The 20,109-nt window shown below is 42.5% G+C and overlaps 1 protein-coding gene across 6 annotated transcripts in view; it reads left to right on the top strand.

Moving 5' to 3' along the window:
• The window catches only part of nrxn2b (neurexin 2b), an 812,698-nt gene that overhangs the window by 77,202 nt on the left and 715,387 nt on the right, over positions 1-20,109 (top strand). For all 6 annotated transcript variants that reach the window (XM_049567815.1, XM_049567813.1, XM_049567811.1 and 3 more), the window contains exon 2: positions 16,991-18,400. In XM_049567815.1, the coding sequence (XP_049423772.1) occupies positions 17,689-18,400 (712 nt within the window). In that variant the 5' untranslated portion in view covers positions 16,991-17,688. The remainder of the gene's footprint in view (positions 1-16,990; positions 18,401-20,109) is intronic.

Below are 20,109 nucleotides of genomic sequence, written 5' to 3'. Positions count from 1 at the left end.
AAGGGCAGGGATTTATCCAGTGTTAGTATGCTTTCTATTGCAGTTTTTTGTTACCCATTTGTCGAGGCAAACCTGCGCACGCAATTTGTTGGGTGAAATTGTTGGTTGCATATGTTATTTCCTATGTCATTATTTATGGTCTATTTTTCTTGGCTGTATTCATCAATACATTTTCAGCTACAGTGACCCAATTTCCCATGGGAATCATAAAAGTTTCATCTTATCTCATACCTGCACTTATGCAAACACACACACACAAACACAGAGTACAAAACACAAAGCCTAAGCATGTGCTGATGCAAAATGCATGAAAACATTAGCATTATGAAAATAAACATGCTACATTACAGATGTTAAAATGTAATATCATGCTTCCCTTCCCAACATATTGCAATGCATCATTATAGTTTACTTGAAGCACAATGAGTATCTGTATTACATTTTAGTACACTTAATTATTCCCCTGCCCTGTTGTTGGAGAGCAGACTGGTAGTCTGGAGTTCACACATCTTCATTTTTATTCAATGATTGGCATGATGCTCTTTAGATTCTTGATGGATTGGGGCTGGCTGTGAAATGATTGGTAAAATTACATGCATCAACAGTAAACTGGTGATAATAAGGCACAGCGTGAGCTAATCTAAAGCCGGCCAAGACGAGATACAAGAGCTTTTTTTGCAAGCAATTATTCAGAGGCATTATCCTCATGTTGTCTCTGTGACAGAGGGATAAAGTATGTGTTACTGTGTGTGTGTGTGTGTGTGTGTGTGTGTGTGTGTGTGTGTGTGTGTATGTGTGTGTGTTCAGGGCTCGACAGTGCGAGCGTTTCACTTGCATTTGCGACTAAAAATAGGTGTGTGCCGACTGTAAAAAATATTTAGGGGCACATGTGCACATAAAAAAATCATCCGAAGCAACCTATATTTTTGTCAATAAAAAAATATGATAATCTAACCACAAATGCTGGCCCTGCAGCGATCATTTCGGCATCTGGTCTATTTTCTGCGCGAGCCGCGAGCGAATGTGTCAAGCTGGGTAGTTACCCATGATGGAAAAACAGCCCCAAATGTGACGGAGACAACAGCTGGGAGCAAAACCGCTTGTCAACCAGTGTGGTGGAGAAATGCGCGTCTGATGTGAACGGAAGTGCTCTGGCTCGTGGGAGAATTTTGGTGCGCTTCGTAGGCAGGGCAGGCCCTGGCGTTATGGGCGGTTTTCCAAGCCACTGTCGGCACAACGAATATATTGTCCGAGCTCCACCGGGCACGTCAGCGGCACAACACGTCTGCAGCGTGAGTCCCGTAGCAGCTCGCCCCTCTGTTAATCAATTACAGCGGCTCCACCGGCAACGGGAGCGGCGCGACAACCCCCGTCTGTCGCGCGACAACTCTCTATTTTATGCGGCTCTTCTATTTTTGCCGCGCTACGCTCCCCTACGCGACCCTCCAGCAGATAAAACCTACATGAAATAGTGTGCTAAACGAGCACAATGTGTTTTTAAATGAATAAACCATTATCAGAGGTGATATATGATGATTTTTTTTCATGCATTTACCCATGTTTATCCGTGACATTGTGTAAATGTCCGTGGCGGACATTTGAAAGCGAGTAGATGACAAACAGTACAGTGAACTTGTAGATAACTCAAATATATGTAATAACTTAGGTGGAAAATGCTTTAACATTTCTTTCAGCCTACATGCAGCCTCTCGGCTCGGCGGTAAACAACCCCGCTGGCTTCTCTATGTGTCGCTTCCGTACGCAGTCAGTGGAGCCCCAGTGAATACGCCACGATGCTACGCTGACGTGACGCTTATGTTTGCAGCCGGTGGAGCCCGGCCGTTCAGTCCCACTGTGGGCAGCGTGGAAATAAGTCAAAGTGTGAAGGAGACGGACCCGGAAAAGTGGCCGACTTCTGGGGAGGCCTGCTCCGTTCTCCCCGCAGTTAGGGACTGTTCGCCACGGTACCGCTGCTGGTCAGGGTGGAAGTCCTCCTCAGAGTTTCAGAGGACCTGGAGAATGTTTTAGGATAGTAATAACATTATATAAGATAATCATATTGCAAAGACAATATACATATATAAGATAATAACATTAAAGACAAAATTAACTGCAATACTTTTTTTTGATGATTTTACTTTTCTGTACATTTTGTATACAAATTCATTAAATATTTTTGCTTGTAAATGTCTATTTGCATCACGTTTATTACGGAAAACACATTATTTGATCAATTTACATTGTGCTCCTAAAGTTCTTTGTGCACTCCTTGCTTTTTCAACTTAGGAGAACATGTGCTCCTTGGGAAAAAAGTTAGCGTCAAGCCCTGGTGTTTGTGTCTGCTGCATAGACTCAGAGGTTAAAGGTACTTCTCTGCATTGGTGAGTAGTCAATGCCTTTACAGACTGAGGACTGTGAGGACAGGGAGAAAAAGCTACAGTCAGTGTGAAGCACACACACGTGGGCAAGCATACAGTGCTCACAACTGTCAATTGCCAATGCGGTAGACAAAGGAACCTGTTTTGATGCCAGATCAATAGGTAAGCATATCGACTTCATTTTAAGATTACGTGATCATCAGCATTTTGGATTACTAAACAAACACACCTGAGACAACGTATACACCTTCTACTATACTGATGGATTTTACAAGGTCATAGTCAGTGCATTTTGTATTGATCAGCTGAGCCACTGTCTTTTAGGTTTTCCACTTGGTTTCGGTAGTAAATCCTGAGGCACTGAGTGGTTTCAATTGGCCTCAGAGGCAGCTGGTGTAATATTATTTTATTCCAGGGGTCATAATTTATCCTGTCTGTAATATCCCCACTGAGGCTGTTTGGAGGAGGATGCAGTTTGTCTTGCGAGTTCAGGTTGGATGCTCAAAGTACTCCTCCTGCCTTTTTCATGGCGCTTTTTCAGGAAGAGAGTGAGCATTAGCACTACTTACATAATCTGATCCTTTATTCTTAACTGCAGTTCCCCCCCAATCCAGCCTGTGTCTCCTCTCCTCTCTCTTCTGCCTAACCTACTTCTGCTGAGGGGCTTGCAAATACGTGCATATTCTGTCCCCTTTTTCACAGCTCCCCATGTGTGTGTCTGCATCTATATGTATGTGTGCACGCACAAAAGCTGTGTGTCACCTCATATCTTTTCAAAGCAAATTCTTGCCACTTCTTTGTTCTGAGTCACAAAGCGGCACCGCATGCCTGTGCATGTTCCAGCTCCTTCAGATTTAGAGCTGAACTAAAGGAGACCTGAATCAATGTTTTCAGAGCAGTGTCAGTTCCATTTTTCATCAGTTATTCTTAGTTACTTCCTTCTTTTCTCGACGAAGAAGACGAAAGAGAGCTGGAGAGAGATGGACTTGATACTGTGGACTGCATATGAGAGGAGCTGGGTGAGAGGTCTTTTGTAAGACACTGCTTTCAACCATATTGGCCAGATCAATATGCCACCATAGGAAGTACACTGAGTGAATTGAGAGGCCAATAATGAGCTCAGCGAGTCTACAAGGTCTGTGAAATTAAACACATTGCTCACCTGCTGCAGATATCAGTGGGCCTTGACTCTTAATAATCATATTGGCGCCCTAACGTCAATGGAAATCGCTAAGCTGGAACGTTGAGTGGAATATCCAGGCCCCAGCTTATTGCCTCTGCTGGTCCCCAGGTCTCCAGTGTGCTTGTGTTTTTTTTTTTGTTTTTTTGATTCCTCTGAAATGTTTGCAACAATACGACTCTCTATCAGCCTTAGCTGGGATATTGAAATGTCAATACCATTTACAAATCTGCAGTTGCGGTGATATCTTCTCAAAGTTTTAGGGTTTATGCGTCATCCACCCACTGAGTTTACGAGCCCTGAGGTCTAAAAGCCAATAAACGTTAAAGAGGTTGGTAATAATTGCAGGTTTCCTTCGAATAAGATTTGTCACTAATGGTATTTTTATGATAGCTGCAGACAGCCGATAGAATCTTAACCAACAAAATTGATTAAATGTTCTAACTTCATTATTCCAACTTTGACACCTCTTTGCCTAAATTAAAATATTTGGTGTATCAACACTGCTGGGTAAAAATGTACCAGCATCCTCTGAATGAAAGGGCATTTCAGCTCCTTTTAAACCAAACTTCCATTATAATTATTGTCAAAAACTATCACAAGGCCTATATTGTTTAATTGTGGTTACATTATTAGCCTTTTACACAGCTTTCAGCCTTCTGTCTCCAGTTCTTTTCACCAGCCCCTTTCACTCAAAAAAAAAAAAAAGTCCTCTATTAGACAGGTGCACAGGTAGCTTATGGGTAAATGGAAGCTCAGGGAGGTTGGGAGGTTGGCTTCTTAAAATATAGGGCAGCCTCCCTAATAAGGTGCAAATATCAGGCCCGTGGCATGAGCGAAGCAAATTGCTTTTTGACAGTATATTTAAGATGGTAATCGACTGTCATTTACCACAGCCAATTCGCTCTGAATTGCTACGTGTGCTTCAGTGTCCCTCCCCCTCCTGCTCTATCTCACTTCCTTTTCTTTCTGTCTACTCTCCCTCTCATTTTTCCTGTCTGATTCTTCCATAAGTCATTGGGGGGTGAGAAGGCAAAGCAACCCTCACATACATGAGCACTCTCACACACAATCACACAATCACACATGCTCATAATAGATGAAATACAGCTTTATATTCATGAATCCAGCACTTGTTCCAAGCTTAAGGAGACTGTTCTTTGACAGAGTGGTAGCTTCTGTACTTCAGTTTTACAGACATGAACAAGCAGCAAGATGTGTGAAGGTACACAACAAGCTGTGCAACCATTAAGTGTTTGTGTGTGTCCAAGTATTCTTATCAGGAATTTTTTGAATTTGAAGACATACATTAAAACTACTTACATGAAATGGTTAAAATCAAATTTATAGACACACAAAACTGGAGCTATAATTACCTAGGCATACTCACATATCTCCTTTCATGAAATTCTTTATCCCCTCATCTCACCAACTTCCATTCTAGTTGCTGGTGGGCTCATAAAAAAATAATTGCAATGCCTGTGTTCCTTCAAGACGCTCGCGGCACTCGCTGCCCTCTTATAGGTTGGTCGTCGGCTGCTGAAATGCTTCTCGTCATTGGGCTGCTCAGGAACCAGAAATGGGCTCTAATTGTGCCTGCCATTGCCCCAATTAACATGCAGGAATGATGGGATGGCTGCCACCATATACAGCTGATAATGGCCCCTTTTTTTGTTGTTGGAATTTTCTAGTGGCAAGCTGAAGTTGCCTCTAATGGTTGCTGTGAAATACAAACACAATATAAGGCTCCTGTATGCACAAGCAAAAGCTGTACTGGTCTTAGGAAAATTTGAAAAATGAGCTTGAAAAATTGAGACGCAAACAACATGTGCCCAAAAGAGTGCATGTGTAAATCCAACCATAATGGGTAGTCTGCAGAGCAATACATTTACCCACCCATGAGACATTCAATTTGATAATTCGTATTAATATGCCAGAGTTTTGTAAGCTTAGAAGGGACAATGTGAGATGCTTGTATGTGTCTTTGTTACTCCCCTGGCTTATCAACAAATCTTGTTTGTAGGTGATCCTAAATGCTTAAATTATTCATCTCTTCAATCTGAGCCTTTGTAAATCTTTAGAAATGAGCACATTTTTAGGATCAGGTATTTCCCTTTTAATAAATCAACTCTCAGTTTTCCTTCCCCTTTGCAGTGTAATAAAATTCATCCTTAGATTAACTCAGGTTTGACATTTCACAGCGTTTTCAGGCCATTATGAGACCCAGTGCACAACAAGTGACTGCTGCTGAATGAGTGTCCTTTTTCCACCCTCCAGTTGACAATGGCTATAGAAAAGACCCAGTGGCCATATTGACAAAAGTGTTTTCCTCCTAAAATAGACACAATACCTTTGTCAGCCGCACACTATCAGTTCCTCACTTCCTACACTGAGGCGCCGGCAGGTCTTTGTTTCTTACCAAGATGGTTCTCCGTCGTCTGATGGAGAGGAGATGAAGGAAGACGGAATGGAAAGAGTGTGTATGTGTGTCTTTTTGTGGAGGGATGGGAGCTGTGAGATAGTGAGCAAGTAGGCATCTGCAGAAGCACTGTGGAGCGAGTTCTTCCTTTATTCTGCCTCTCCTCTTTTTACACTCTCAAGCCTTACTTTCTTCTTTCTAATGCCTTACAACCTTCTGTCTTTCCTCTGTCCTGTCTCACTCTATCACTTCCTCCTCCCCTCTCTCTGTCTCTCTCTCTCTCTCTCTCTCTCTCTCTCTCTCTCTCTCTTCTCCCAGATAAGGCCAGTAGAGCTGCAGGCTGCTGGGCTGGTTAATTGGAACGGGAGAGTCTCGAGGCCTGGCCAGTGAGCCTTGTGCTTCCTACCAAAACATCTTCAGGCACCAAAGGCAGCCACACGCATGCTGCTGGGTACACACTCACACACACAAACTTAATCGGCCACATTCTCACACGCCCCCAGCAAACATTTTACATTTCACGCATGCAAAGCAACTTAGAACGGTTGAACAGGTATGGGTTCAGTATCTCACTCAAGGAAAGAGGAGGAAAACAGTACTTACAGATATCCGAGCTTGTATACTGTAAACATACTGTAGATGCCCAGAGCTGCCTTTGATTGCTCTCATATGCATCACCTTTGGCACTGATCAGCGCTGCTATATGTATACATGCACCAAACACAACACAGCCTCCATACTCCAGTGGCACACACTGAGACATCTGGGACCACTATTAACCCCCCCACCCCCCCACCCCAACACACACACACACACACACACACACACCAGTGATAACATGTCAAAGTCCAACCTGGGGCCCACACAAATCGCAAATTCATTCTATGTGTTAGTGTTAGCACTTAAGTCGGTTTCATTTGAATTTACACATTTAACGCTGGCTGCATGTCTAGTCTGCAAGCTCTCGCGCTTCTGAAAGGTTGGAAGTAGGTGGAACCAAAGTGGGATGGTGATGGATGGCTGGGTAAACTGAAAGAGGAAGCTAAAGAGAGAGGGAGTGTGAGGTGGGAGAGGCGTGATGGGAAATGAGAGGCATTATGAGGAGGGTAGTGTCAAACAGGGAGGAAAAAGGAGGCTGGAAGGACAAGCGAAAGAGGTATTTAGAGCTTGGATGAGCAGGCAGCCATACGCTAATGTTACAGTATGCGTGCAGAAAAACTCACTGTCAGTCTTTCTCCTCCTCTGTCTCACAACATGATTGGTACATTACACTGCAGTATGATGAGGCTGGCTGATGGCATGCAGATCTAATGGTGCCGTTGTGTCGAGGATGATGTGCGTGTGAACGCATGTGTTGCTGCGTGATTGCATCTCAAGTAGCATCAAGGGCTAAGTGTCACTGACGCCCTCTTTCTGTTTTTTTTTTTTTTTTTTTTTTTTTTGATGTCCCTCATGCTCAGTCTCTCTCTCTCCCCATGCTCCAGTTGTCGGCCATTTTGTTGGCTTCATCATGGATGTAATAATGTCTTTGAGTGACATGACTTGCTAACACTGAGAGGTCTGCTTCGTCTTGCCACTGGTGTCACTGGCCTACAATCATGCAGCGTGTGTGGCTCTCTGTGCCCTCATGTGTCCAGCTCTATCATTTATGTTGTCTCATATTTAAGGATGCCTGTCAGCAGTGGCATCCACAGACACAGGCCCACAGTGTCTTGTGTATGTAATTGCTCTCTGACTAGCCAGACTAGTTGAAATAAACCTCTTGCACTCAGTCCCTCCTTAAAAGGCCTTCATTATTTCCAGCCAGTGGTTATTGATTGACTTGATAAGGGAGACATTTGGGTGACCTGTTACTTTAGCACCATGTATAGTCAAAAGGAAGCCACAGACTATATAATATGTGATTAAATGTGGTTATCTTTTAAGCGTATTTCAGCTTGCGGAGAAAATTCATTTACTCCCCATGATTTACCCTGTCAAGGTGTCACGGCAAAAGGAGCAACAAGGAGTCCCGCTAAAGTCATTATTAATCGCACAGCAAGGCTAAAGCCCTTGATCTGTTTCATTAGCATCTCCTCATCAGGGCTAAACGCAGTTAGCACTAACAGCCAGAGCTAGTCACTAGCGGCTTACAGCTGACGCGGCTGATCAAAGGCTGTAGTCTGATGTAGAATAAAGGCCCGCTCACCTCTGTTAGCTCACACGCTCCACATGACTGGAGGACTGTGTCATGGAGCTCGGCTTTCGAAATACTGATTAGTTTTGTTTTGTTTTTTCCTTCCCCTCTCAGCTTTAAGGTGCTCTCTTTTCTTCATTTCTTCTCTGTAAAAAAGAACACACCTACATTTCAGAGGCTTTGTAATTCCCCCTTTCCCTCAATCCCTGAGTCATAAGTCTGCCTCTTCATCCTAGAGCTGCATTCCAGTGATGTCAGACAGTCAGAAATTTTGACTTTCTAGTAGGAAAGATGCACTGCAACAGCCCTCAAGAATTAAACTCATACACAGCATCTCAAGCCAGAAGTCTGACATCACATCAACGTGGTGGCAAAGACTGTAAACAGCAGCATTCCTGATTCATAAAATACTTTTATTTTTGTACTTCATGACCTAATTTTCTGACATTTATGAGCCTGTATATTTAGTAGTAGTAGTGAAAGTGCACTGAGATAGTAACATTTTTGCTAATTAGCTAGCTGATATCAAACCAGGACATGCAGGGATTAATTTGACAAAAGCAATAATATCTTGCTGTCTTTTTTATTTGCTTCGTGACTTTGCTAACAACTACCATTTAAACACACAAAGATTTTATTTACAGTTTCCTTGGAAATATCCAACTTCCCAGCCTGCTGTTTCTCTTATCTCCTCTCTCCGTCCTCTTCCCTTCAACCCTTAATATTCAAAATGTCTAGGCTCCAGCCTTCTCTTCTCATGTTTCTCTTTTCACCTCCCTCTCCCACCACTTCTTGTTTTAAATCCTTGTTCTCCATCTTGACCAGGAATATTAGAAGTGGCTCAGCGTGCCTCTCTGGTTAATTAGAGCACAGCAGCGGCAGCAGCAGCCTCGTGCTGACGGATGGTACACTGCTGAGCTTCTCACAGGCCAGGATTAATGGCTCCTGCCTGACTGGGATATGGTGTGTGTGTGTGTGTGTGTGTGTGTGTGTGTGTGTGTGTGTGTGTGTGCGCGCGTGCCTGTCTGCATGTGGAAACTGTGTGCATATGCGTAGGTGTATTTGTGCATAGGAAAACAATTTGCATGTGTAAATATTTGTGTGAGCTACACCTCTATTATCCTTTGTCTAGATTATTGTACTGTATAAATATTTCATACGCTTCAGCCGTTTTTATTGCACTTGAAAAGTGTTTCAGTGTAATATTTACAATTCTAAATAAGGTGTAACCCTTAGGTGGAAAAAAAGAAAAAATGTGCAACATTAAACTCTATGTGGCACTGGTGGACAGTGACGTATTCAAACCAGACTTCACCTGACTGCGTTTGAGCTAACTGTTTGTGGATGAAGGAAGATGAAAGCCTGGCACAGCTTCACACAACAGGTGTAGTCTGGTCTGTGGGGAATCTGAAGACCTTGGGCCAAGGCGGAGCTCTGCAAGAGATGGATTAAACACCAAAAACACACAAAGTCATGCCATACTTTGGTCATTGTAAGTGCTCTTAAAATTTGGTTGAATTCAGGCCTCTCCTCAAAAACCAATCAAGCTGTTGAGATTTCAGTCTCAGTTACTGTCTTGTTATCTTCTTCCCATTGCTGGCTTAGCTAACATGCTGTGGGCATGAACTGGCTCACAAATGTTTTAACATTTACTGATTGTTGATTATCATGGCAGTTATTGGGTACTTCCAATTGCAGCATTCAGATAAATGAGTAAAACAACTGTGGCACAGAATTATTAAATGCAGTTTTTTTCTTGTTATCATAAATATCAAGAACATCTGATCTATGACCTCCTTCACACCTTGAATTAAAATGTGTTTTTAGTGATCAGATAGTGACCACATAAAAGTACAGGCAGGGTTCAACGCTAAGGTTTTTTTTCACTTGCCCGGTCGGGCAAGTTGGTCAGAGATCTACTTGCCCGAAGTCAGTTTTTACTTGCCCTATAAAAATTGTTTAATTTAAGCAGCTATCAAATAACAAAGACTGCAGTTATTTTTATGTTATGTAATCTTTATTCACACTGTATTTATTAATTAAAACAACATATGTCATGTATTGTAGCTTAATTCCTACACAAAAATGACAGTGTCAGGGCTTAAAGTGAAAAATTTGTCAATCGTTCTCCATCTATAATTTTGCACCCTACTTGAGCCACGCCGACCTCTATTTATTTTTCACCCCTCTCTCCAGTTCTGCTGTATTAACACCGGGTTTAATATATTTTGCTTCCATCTCTCTGCCCTGCTCTACTCTACTTCAACGCTACTTAGCTCTCTCTCTGCTCTACCAGTAGACTACCACATCCACCTGTTGCACAAAACGCACACAGCAGTGTTTCCCCTAGGATGGAGTTGTAGCAGCGGAGGTGAAGCACACGCATGAAAAATAATTTTCAACTGCGTGAAACTTTTTTGTATGCTTGCAAAGCACAGCCTGCTGGGATGTTTCTATGTATCTACTGGCACCAGAAGGGCTCTTTAGGACTAAGTACATACAGTACATGTGTGCACAGTAATGAGCAGGTGAAATGAGGTGTTTCAAGATTTAGGAACATACAATTTTATTGAACATAATGAAAGTTAAAAGTCACATGACATGCTGCTGTTTTGTGCTATAACCTATTTAAGTGTTGGAAGTTGTTATTTACGTGCCAACGCCTGAACGCAACACAAGCTCAGCACCAAGAGTGCCATGCTGAGCTGCTGTGCGAGCGCGTCTGTGCGTAACAGCAGTCTGTTGATGGTTATTTACACAGTGTCCATAACAATAACTTTGTCAGCTGACAAACTGCACCGGGCTCGGGGTCAGGTTTGGTCAGGAAAATGCGGCCCGAGCCTCTCTAGCGTGCTCACCTGTGTGTGTGGCGGAACTTCACCATGTGCGATACAGAGAGCAGTGGAGAGAAATAGTATATTGTTATGTTATTATACGAAGCGTCCGTATCATATCAATGGGGGCTGTGGGCAGGACATTGTTACATAGCTGTGCCTCTGACTTTAGGCAGAAGAGCACGTTTTAAAATACATTTATTTTATCAATTAGTTATTAACTTTTACTATTTTTAGCAACGTGCTCGATCAGGCAAGTGAGTTTTTAGTTTACATGCCCGACCCTGAGTTTTACTTGCCCCGGGCAATCGGGAAATCCTTATTGTTGAGCCCTGACAGGTCTTAATGCACCCAAAACATCGAGGACACATTGTGATCCAATTGGCCAAACCACCTCCGGAGATGATCAGGGATGCATTGTGACCACATGACACATAAGTGTAAATGCAATTACATTCTCAATCCACATGCAACAACTGAGTGGGCAGAAATATGTAACTGAGCATAATTGTTAAAATTAGTTTTACATTTTTATTTTTACATCAATTTTCTCTCTGAAAATGCAGATAATACCATCATTTGCACCCTATGTATTTCAGTTTTTCTTTAATGACAAACATTAAAAAAAATTCTCATCCTAATAGTTGTTGACAGGCAGAGGTGGGGCTTGTTTGGGGTGGCAGGTGTATACTGAACAGGCCAGAATCAAGACAAGACCAGTGTGTGCTTTCAGTTTGAGCTGACTGAAATGTGCTGGTGAAATTTGACAATCCATATAGCAATAGAGCCATTTATAAAGTAATGGCAAATCACATGGTAGAGAACAGCTACAAACGTTCGGCTGTTTGTAAAGATTTTTTGATACCACTTTTTCCTTCCTGTGATCAACTCTGATACCTAAACTTGTCGAGTACCAATTCAGATACCACTGGGTTGAAAAAGAAAATAGATTAATTAATTCACAGCTGGACACTAGGGCCCCCTAATCAGTCCCTCCAGGATCTCACGGCAAAAAACTCCCTTGAAATTGTGGCCAAAAACCTTTGAATTTGAGGCCAATTTTGTCAAAAATTGCGATAAAAATTGCACATATTGACTGTATGTAATTTTTTTGCAGGAAATTGCAGCTCATGCCAAAAGGAGAAAAAAAAAATTAAAAGATTTTTTTAATTACTACTTCCAAAAAAATAAGTCATGTAATCACTTGCTATAATAATCATACTGAATATTACAAAAATAGCTGCAAATGTTATTTATAGTTCTCTTTAGTTTTATTTAATTAGTTTCAAAACATGGACTCCAATAATGTTGCAAAAAATCCTGAGTGAATATTGTAACTCTCAAACCACACAATGTGACTGTAAAACAACATGTAAGCTACATCTTCTGTAAACATAACATTTTCATACATTCAACACATATACATTTAAACAGTACAAATTCTTATGTCAATACAGAGCGTTTCTCCATATTGCAATGCCATTAGTGCGATTTGATGACACGTGTGATGACGTTTCAAATGACGTTGCATGCGTGACAACTTCCGCTCAGCCGGAAAATGCAGAAAAATCACAGGACTTTTGAAAAATTGCAAGTCCCCGCAAATATTGCGGACTTTCATTTGTGTTAATTATTGTGATGGCATTTTCTAGCGGGACTGCCTAATAGTCAACCAAAGGATATTCGACCAGAGAGGTCATTAGTTGGCAAGATTTCGTTGGTCGCTTAGTCGCAGAACCCCCCCCAGAACACAACAAAATAAAAAATTTAAAAAAAACAAAAACAAAAAACAAATATGAAACTCTATTAGGAGTTGCGCCTTGTCAAAATAAATCAAAATCTATATGCCTGGACTATGTGGGAATTTAATTTGAAAGGACAGATGCAGGAAGAGACTGCGCACACTCAGTAGTCAGAGAGGAGGAATGGAGCATCTGCAGCATTTCCGATGCTGGTGTGGGTATCGCACTTGGACATAGTGATTGGAGACAAATTATTTCCAGGTGTTCATATAATCAGGTTAATCGTATATAGGTACAGTCTGGATGCCAGATGCATTTAAATGCAAGGTGCAAAGGGGGGCGTTGTCACAAGTGATGGAATAGAAATAATAAATGGGACATTTTCCACTGCGGTATAGATGTAGCCAGAGACTCTTGGAGTTTGAGCAGAGTTTCTGTTAAGATTGTGCCAGCATTCCCCATGGGATGATGTGAGAAGAAATGGGTCGGTGGTGGCTCACATGACCATGCAGTTATCCTGAGGGTTGCAGAGCTTCACTTGGACAAGGAGTCGGGTCAGGGTGTATGAGGCTGGGTATAGATGGCTCTTTCAGTCAAGTTGCACAGCTCTGCCACAGCTCAGCCAAGCATTGTGCTAGAAAGCTGTCCTTTTTCTTGAGGAGAGAATTGAGGCAGATGGATGTCATGCTAGCAGTTTGGGAGGGGGGGGAATGGCAAACATGTTATTTTTGGATTGAAACTGGACCAAATCTGCATCGTACATGTCATTTGTAAAACAATGCTGTGACCAAATGCTGTAGAGGAGACATTGTGGACTACAACTGTAACAAAAATGATAATCCCAAATGCAGGCATAAATATAGACACACACAAACTCGCACTGAGTATACACGGTCCAGATGAACACTGTGCTGTCACACAAGGACAGTTGCTTTGCTGAATGCAGACAGCTGCACACGCAACTAGAATCAATCATAACCACACACACACACACACACACACACACACACACACACCACAACCCTCGGAGCTCTAGTTATCTCTTGAGGCTTGTTATGTTTCCTCAGTGTCCTTGGGATTTAATAGTACCGGGGCCAATACCCCCTAATAACTAGCAACACAATGCATGGAGGAGACACTGAACATAGTAAACCTTCATAAACACAGCACTGTGGAAAGAAGGGGAGATGCTGCTTGTGTCTGTAGCAGTAGAGAGTCCCCAAACAGACAGAAATAACTCAATGAATATTCAATTTGGCCAGGGAATATTCCAAATCTATTTACCCATAAGGGACACAGATGTGGTTAAAAGAATGGTTGATTAAACAAGCGTAAGCTCTCAAATTGTTCACAAAATGCAATTCTTTTGGTCCCAAAGTGTTTTATCATGTTTTTGTTGATGTTCATAATGGCAATTAAAACAATGTCATGATCTGTGTGTGGGGGTGGGTGGTTGCGTGTGTCTAAAACTGCAGGCTGTTTACTCATGAGGTAGTATATGTCTGCATATAGAAAGAAGTGTTTTTAATTTTGTTTTTTGTATATTCAAATCACACAGTACCTATCCAGACGTGTCTCAAAGCATCATTCTTGTCTCTAAACAGGACATACATTTCTACATTTCTAATCATTTCTGTTAATTTACAGTAGCATACGTATATGTTTATGCCAGCAAACGAGGGAAAAATGTGCAAACATGCAGATCGTACCCTGTCACTCAGAGACCAAAATAAACCAGCCCTGGTTTTATCATTCCTAGAGGCATGCTGTGCCTGCCACATATTAGAAGACATTTTGTCTGACAGCTTCTCACATTTAACAACAGTCTGACATACAGTAAGACGGGATCAGTCATGTGTTCTTGGTTCCAGATGTGTAGACATGAAAGTGTATGAAAAGTGGGAATCATGAGGCATAACACACAGGACTCCAGACCTCGTTTTGCTGTCAGAAACTCCAGAACTGTAGGTCAAGAAGCCATGTACTCAACGCAGACAGCAGATCACATCACCAGCTGAAATTTAGAAGGGTGACTGGCAGGAAAAGAGCTAAACATAGTGGTTAAACTACCTGCCAGTGTTTTCTTTTTGCACTCTCTTTTGTACCAGTTGACATGCATTGCCGCAGATACATGCTGCTAAGCTGCCACTGTAACTTGTTATCATCAGTGTCACCAAAGTGAGAACACTAATTGGATTTTGACACTGTAGGATTACAAATAGAGCTGTTTATCACAAAAAGCCCTCCATTGCTAAGACTAAAAAAACTTGACGTACATGTTAAACATCACTGATTTTGTTGTGATGATCAAGATGGCTGGGTAAAGTGCAATGTTTACATCAAGCACAGTGTCAACCTTTTGTTACAACTGTGAAATCACTCACAACAGCGGTTATTGTAAGGCCTATCGGTGACTGGTAGTTTTCTTGACTTGGCATAAGAGTGTATTTTATAATAGGACGAATAATATTCAGCGTATGAAGTTACGGTACAGCGCTGTCCGTGGTATGAGAGGGAGTGGATAAGATTGTCAGACAGACACATAGTCAGACAGACAGATGATAAGACAGTCAGACGAACACATCACTTAGTTTGGATCCTGCTTGCTTTCCATGGATGTAAACAGATCGTTTGATTTTCTCTTAGAGAGAAGGAGAGAGAGATGCAAACAACAAGGAGAAAACAGCTGTTTGTACACACCTCCCCCTGCTAATTTTGACAGAGCCTTTCATAAGTTTAAAAGAATATTTGGTGCTCTGAGAGCGCCATGTTTTTAAGTGTTTACTGTGATTAAAGCATTTATACTAAAATAGGTCATATATTGTGATTTATTGGGAGAAAGCAAGCAATTCTAAGTGTAATCAGACAATCAGCACCCCCATACTGGCCAACAGGAATGCTCCTATGTTTTATAACCACATTTTCCCACAACTGCAGTGATTTGATTTTGAGATTGGCAGTCCAGTCAGGCTCCTTAGCAAGAATTGTTTAATAGTTGAGGTCAGTACCTTGGGCATATGTTGACTTTTTCTTCAAATTAAATTAAATATTTTCATTAGGGCAATAGGACATAGTACAAAGAGGTGTCAGATTATACAGACATAGATGTATTGTCAGAGCTTGTGAATGTTAAGTTTGTTTTATGTGACGTAACATCCATCTTTACTGTCGGTTGCCTAAGCAGATTGTCTTCCATCCTGAGGCACTTAAATGCCAAGGGTGATGTGCACTGTGTGTCCCATGTTGAAAACACAACCTCATAAGTTCCATCGAAAAGCAGCACTGCTTTCCCCTGCTTGCCCATATGAACATCACCCAGAGAAAAATAGCCCCGATATTATTTGTCCTCCGCCCTCTTGTGTTTCTCACAGCTCTGTCTGTCCCCTCTGTCCTCCCTCATCTTTCTCCATCGGTGTTAAGCCTCGCCCCTCTGAGATCATGATTATGCAGCCTTTCTTTTCCTTGCTCTCTCTCTGTCTGTATTTCGCCCTCCCTCCCTCCCTTCCCTTCGTGCACGCTAGCGTCATTGCTGTTGTCACTTTGAAGCCAGGCAGGATAGCACAAGGGAGCATGTGCAGGGGTGAGCCTAGCTTTAATTGTAGACTGTTTGTGATGGAAATTAGATCTCACTCAAGAAATAATGGCTAGGGATTAGGCCGAGCCCCAGGGTCAAGACTGGCTGTTCAGACAGCTATTGACTCTGCAGCACTCCACTCTGAATCGCATTTGATTTAATGATGTGTGTGTTTGCATATGCATGTTCATAGCGTGTGTATATGTGCGCCACCATGGAAGGTTGTGATGTATTATACTCTTTTGCTGATTGGCCAGAAAGTGTGTATGGATGACAGCTATCTTCACTGCATATGAAACCATTATGTTGAGGTTCAGTACATTGGTTGACATATCTGTTGGCATGACTGAGAGGGAGCAGATGAAATAAGACATTCATATTACTCAGGCCCCTCTGGGAAGTATGGAGCCATGCAAAACTCAGAAAGCTTATTTATCGCGTGGCTTTAGACAAACTTTTTTTTTGAAGTGTCAGCTTTCAACTGAAAAGAGCGAAGGGATTTTTATATAGTACATGGTGTCTAAAGCCACAGGCGAAAGCAAACTACAGGCCAAGAAGATGAAAGATAACAGAGATTAAATAGCATGTGAAAATGAAAAACTGCTGATTAACTTAGCTTGGGATGTGTCAAATTTTGTATGTTATTTACATTTGTTTGTTTTTATTTTGTATGTGTGTTTCCTCCAGATCCCCACCTGCCACCATGACAATGGGATCCATACCTGTGTGAAGCTTTTTAGGCCCCAAATTTCTGGAGAAGAATGGGTTTACACTGAAACCATGAACGCATCGTTTGCTCCAGCAGACACCAGCAGACTCTGATACCCGTCTACTCTGCGGCTCCCTCACTCTTTTGCTCATTTTCTTCTGCTTGCACTCCCCTTAAAGAAAGATCACAATCGGATAACTCTTCCCCCAAGCTTTTGGCGGCAGCTCAAATTTCCTGGAAATTGCACTGAGATCTGGATTCTAGAGACGAAGATTCTATTTTCGGTCCAGGATAGACCAAGAGGCTTTTGAAGAAACGGCTGTGTTGAAATTATCATACCCCCCCCTCTTTTACTCTCTCCTGTTATTCCTCATTCCTTTCCTCCAAGTCCCAGAGGCACCAACTGATGGAGAGACGAAGGAGAGAGTCAGGATAAGGACAAGAATTAGAGCATCAGAGAGAAGAGGAAAAAACTGCTGATTCGCCAGGAAAATTGGAGTAGAGCCCCTGTGAGGATTATTTTACCCAGTGAGCTTGATATTCCAGTTCAGTGATATATAATACTCCTTGTTTACATTCAAAATCTCTTAGCCACAGTGAAGCTCAGCCTTACCTTGGGGGTGTAGTAGACCAATAAGGCATCAAGTAGAGAAGGGGAAACTTGGGAACTTTGAGCATGACAAGGGGGTTAAGATTCCTGTGTTGGCCCCTGTGGCCTCTGGCCCTCTTCAGCCTGCTCACTACAGTGAAGATGTTGGAATTTGGTGGGGCACCTGGCCAGTGGGCACGCTACGGACGCTGGGAAGCTGGATCAGTGGGCGAGCTGAGCTTCAGTCTCAAGACCAACATCAGCAAAGCCTTGGTACTCTACCTGGATGATGGCGGCAACTGCGACTTCTTGGAGCTTCTGATTGCTGGCGGGCGCCTCCAGCTGCGCTTCGCCATCCACTGTGCCGAGCCGGCCACATTGCATATGGAGACACGGGTGAATGATGACCGCTGGCACATGGTCTTGCTCACGCGCAACTTCCGCGAAACACTCCTGATGGTCGACGGTGAGACAAAAGTGGCTGAGGTTAAATCAAAGAGGAAGGAGATGGCAGTGGTCAGTGACCTGTTTGTGGGCGGGATCCCACCGGATGTGCGCCTCTCTGCACTGACGTCTAGCACAGTGAAGTACGAGCCACCGTTCCAGGGCTTGATCTCCAATCTGAAGGTGGGGGAGATGCCTCCCACTTTGTTAAATAGCCAGGGCATTCAGAGCGACCTGGAGTACCTCTGCACCAAACAGAACCCGTGCTTCAATGGAGGGTTTTGCTCTATTCAGTATGGAGAAGTTCACTGTGACTGCACCCACACCCGCTTCAAGGGGAAGTACTGCAAGGAAGGTAAGGAACCATCATACTCTACCTGCTTAACCATGGGTTCATTGCATCGTTCCTGTGCAGTATTCTCTGTTTTAGGTTAAGTCTGTGTTTGTGTGTAAGTTTGCATTGTTTGCTTGGTTACTCCAAGTCTGTAGTATGTCATGAGATGTTGGAAATATGACCTTTACCTTGAAGGGTTTTTTTGGTCACTTTGTAGCAATTAATTCCTCTAAGGTCAGTGGTTTGAGAGGTCCTGCATAGTAAAGCAAATTGTACAGTTCTGATGTGTATAAATTATACTAGACTAGTCTCTTCTTGACCTTTTCTACATGTCTTGTAGTGAAGTCACAAGTGACTTGTTTCTTTGGTGTGAGGCAGTAGGATCTCTGTTCTAGTGGGATGTAACAGCTGAGGTGTAGACATAGTGAGGGCGAAGAGGGACGAGGTTGAGATGCTTTCTGAAAAGGCAGGCATACTGCTATTTTCAGTCTATTGTCAAAATTGTTTTTAAAAAGTTTCATCGCTTGAAAGATTGAGTTGTTGAGAAAAAACACTTTCTTAGGGATTATGTGACTCATACAAGAGATTTAGACGTGGCACAGGTGCTACTTTGACTGTGGCTGGGATTTTTTTCTAAAACAATTCTTAACATCAAAGGTGCTGAATATCTATAACAGAATATTTCAAATGCAAAATCACACATTGAAGGTCTGCTTTTCAGCTGGCTTTCTTTCCTGCTGTTTTTTGCTATGTATATTTCTTCCTTTCTTTTTTCATTATTTCTCTGTCTTCTTTCTTTCTTTCTCTCCAAGCCCATTGTCTTGGGTGTACACCCTGCTCTTGCCTTCGTTTGCTCTTGGGATGTGCTCCTGTGCTGTCAGCTCATGTCAAACTCTGTTCTGTTTTACACCTCTGGCTCCCTCCTTCACTGACACATCCCATTTCCATATCTATGGTTTTTCCCTCTGCTTTACGTTCATCCATCTCTCGTGTTTCTTTTAGTCCCGCAGCATTTCCTTCACCCGCCTCCAACCTTCTCTTCTCAAGGCTATCTGGGCTTTCCATCTCTCTTCACCTCCCTCCCCCGCTCTGTCTCTCCCAAGCTCACTCCCTTACTCCACTTATCTCTCTTTCACCTTTACCCGCTGTCAGCACTTCCTACTCCTGCCCCTCCTCCCCCTGCACTTATCTCCCTCCTCTCTTTCTTTCAAACTGTCTGCATCTCCACACCTTGCTTGTGAATTCTCTCATTCCCTATGCCTCCATCAGACATTGCTTGCTCTGTCTTGATTATTTGTAATGGTGGGGAAAAGCCCTTCATCCCCCATTATCTCCATTCTCCCGCCCCCCCCTGTTGTATGTACTATTAACATTGCATCGCATAATCCATAATAATCAATAGTCTCAGTTGCTCCTACCTTGTCCTGTGTGATGAAATGACTTGTAATTACTGGATCTTCAAAAGGCAGATAACTACTTTGCCAGCAGTTATGTGTCAATTGTTTGAAGTGTTGCATTTTTGTGGCACCCAGAGATAAGCTTTGACAGCGCTGAAAAGGAAATCAACCCAAACAAAATATTTTGTTCAGTTTTTTTTTTCATGGACTATTGCTTTTGATAGATCTGAAGTAATAATAATAAAATCCGCATGCAGCCATGATTTTGATCAAAGCATAGCTTGTTTTGATGTAGAAAGTCTAGAACAGTCCTCACCAGTCAGAGAAGCTGTA

Source organism: Epinephelus fuscoguttatus, linkage group LG23 (genome assembly GCF_011397635.1).
Source record: "Epinephelus fuscoguttatus linkage group LG23, E.fuscoguttatus.final_Chr_v1".
NCBI classification, from domain to species: domain Eukaryota; kingdom Metazoa; phylum Chordata; class Actinopteri; order Perciformes; family Serranidae; genus Epinephelus; species Epinephelus fuscoguttatus.
This window is presented reverse-complemented; position numbering and strand designations above follow the sequence as displayed.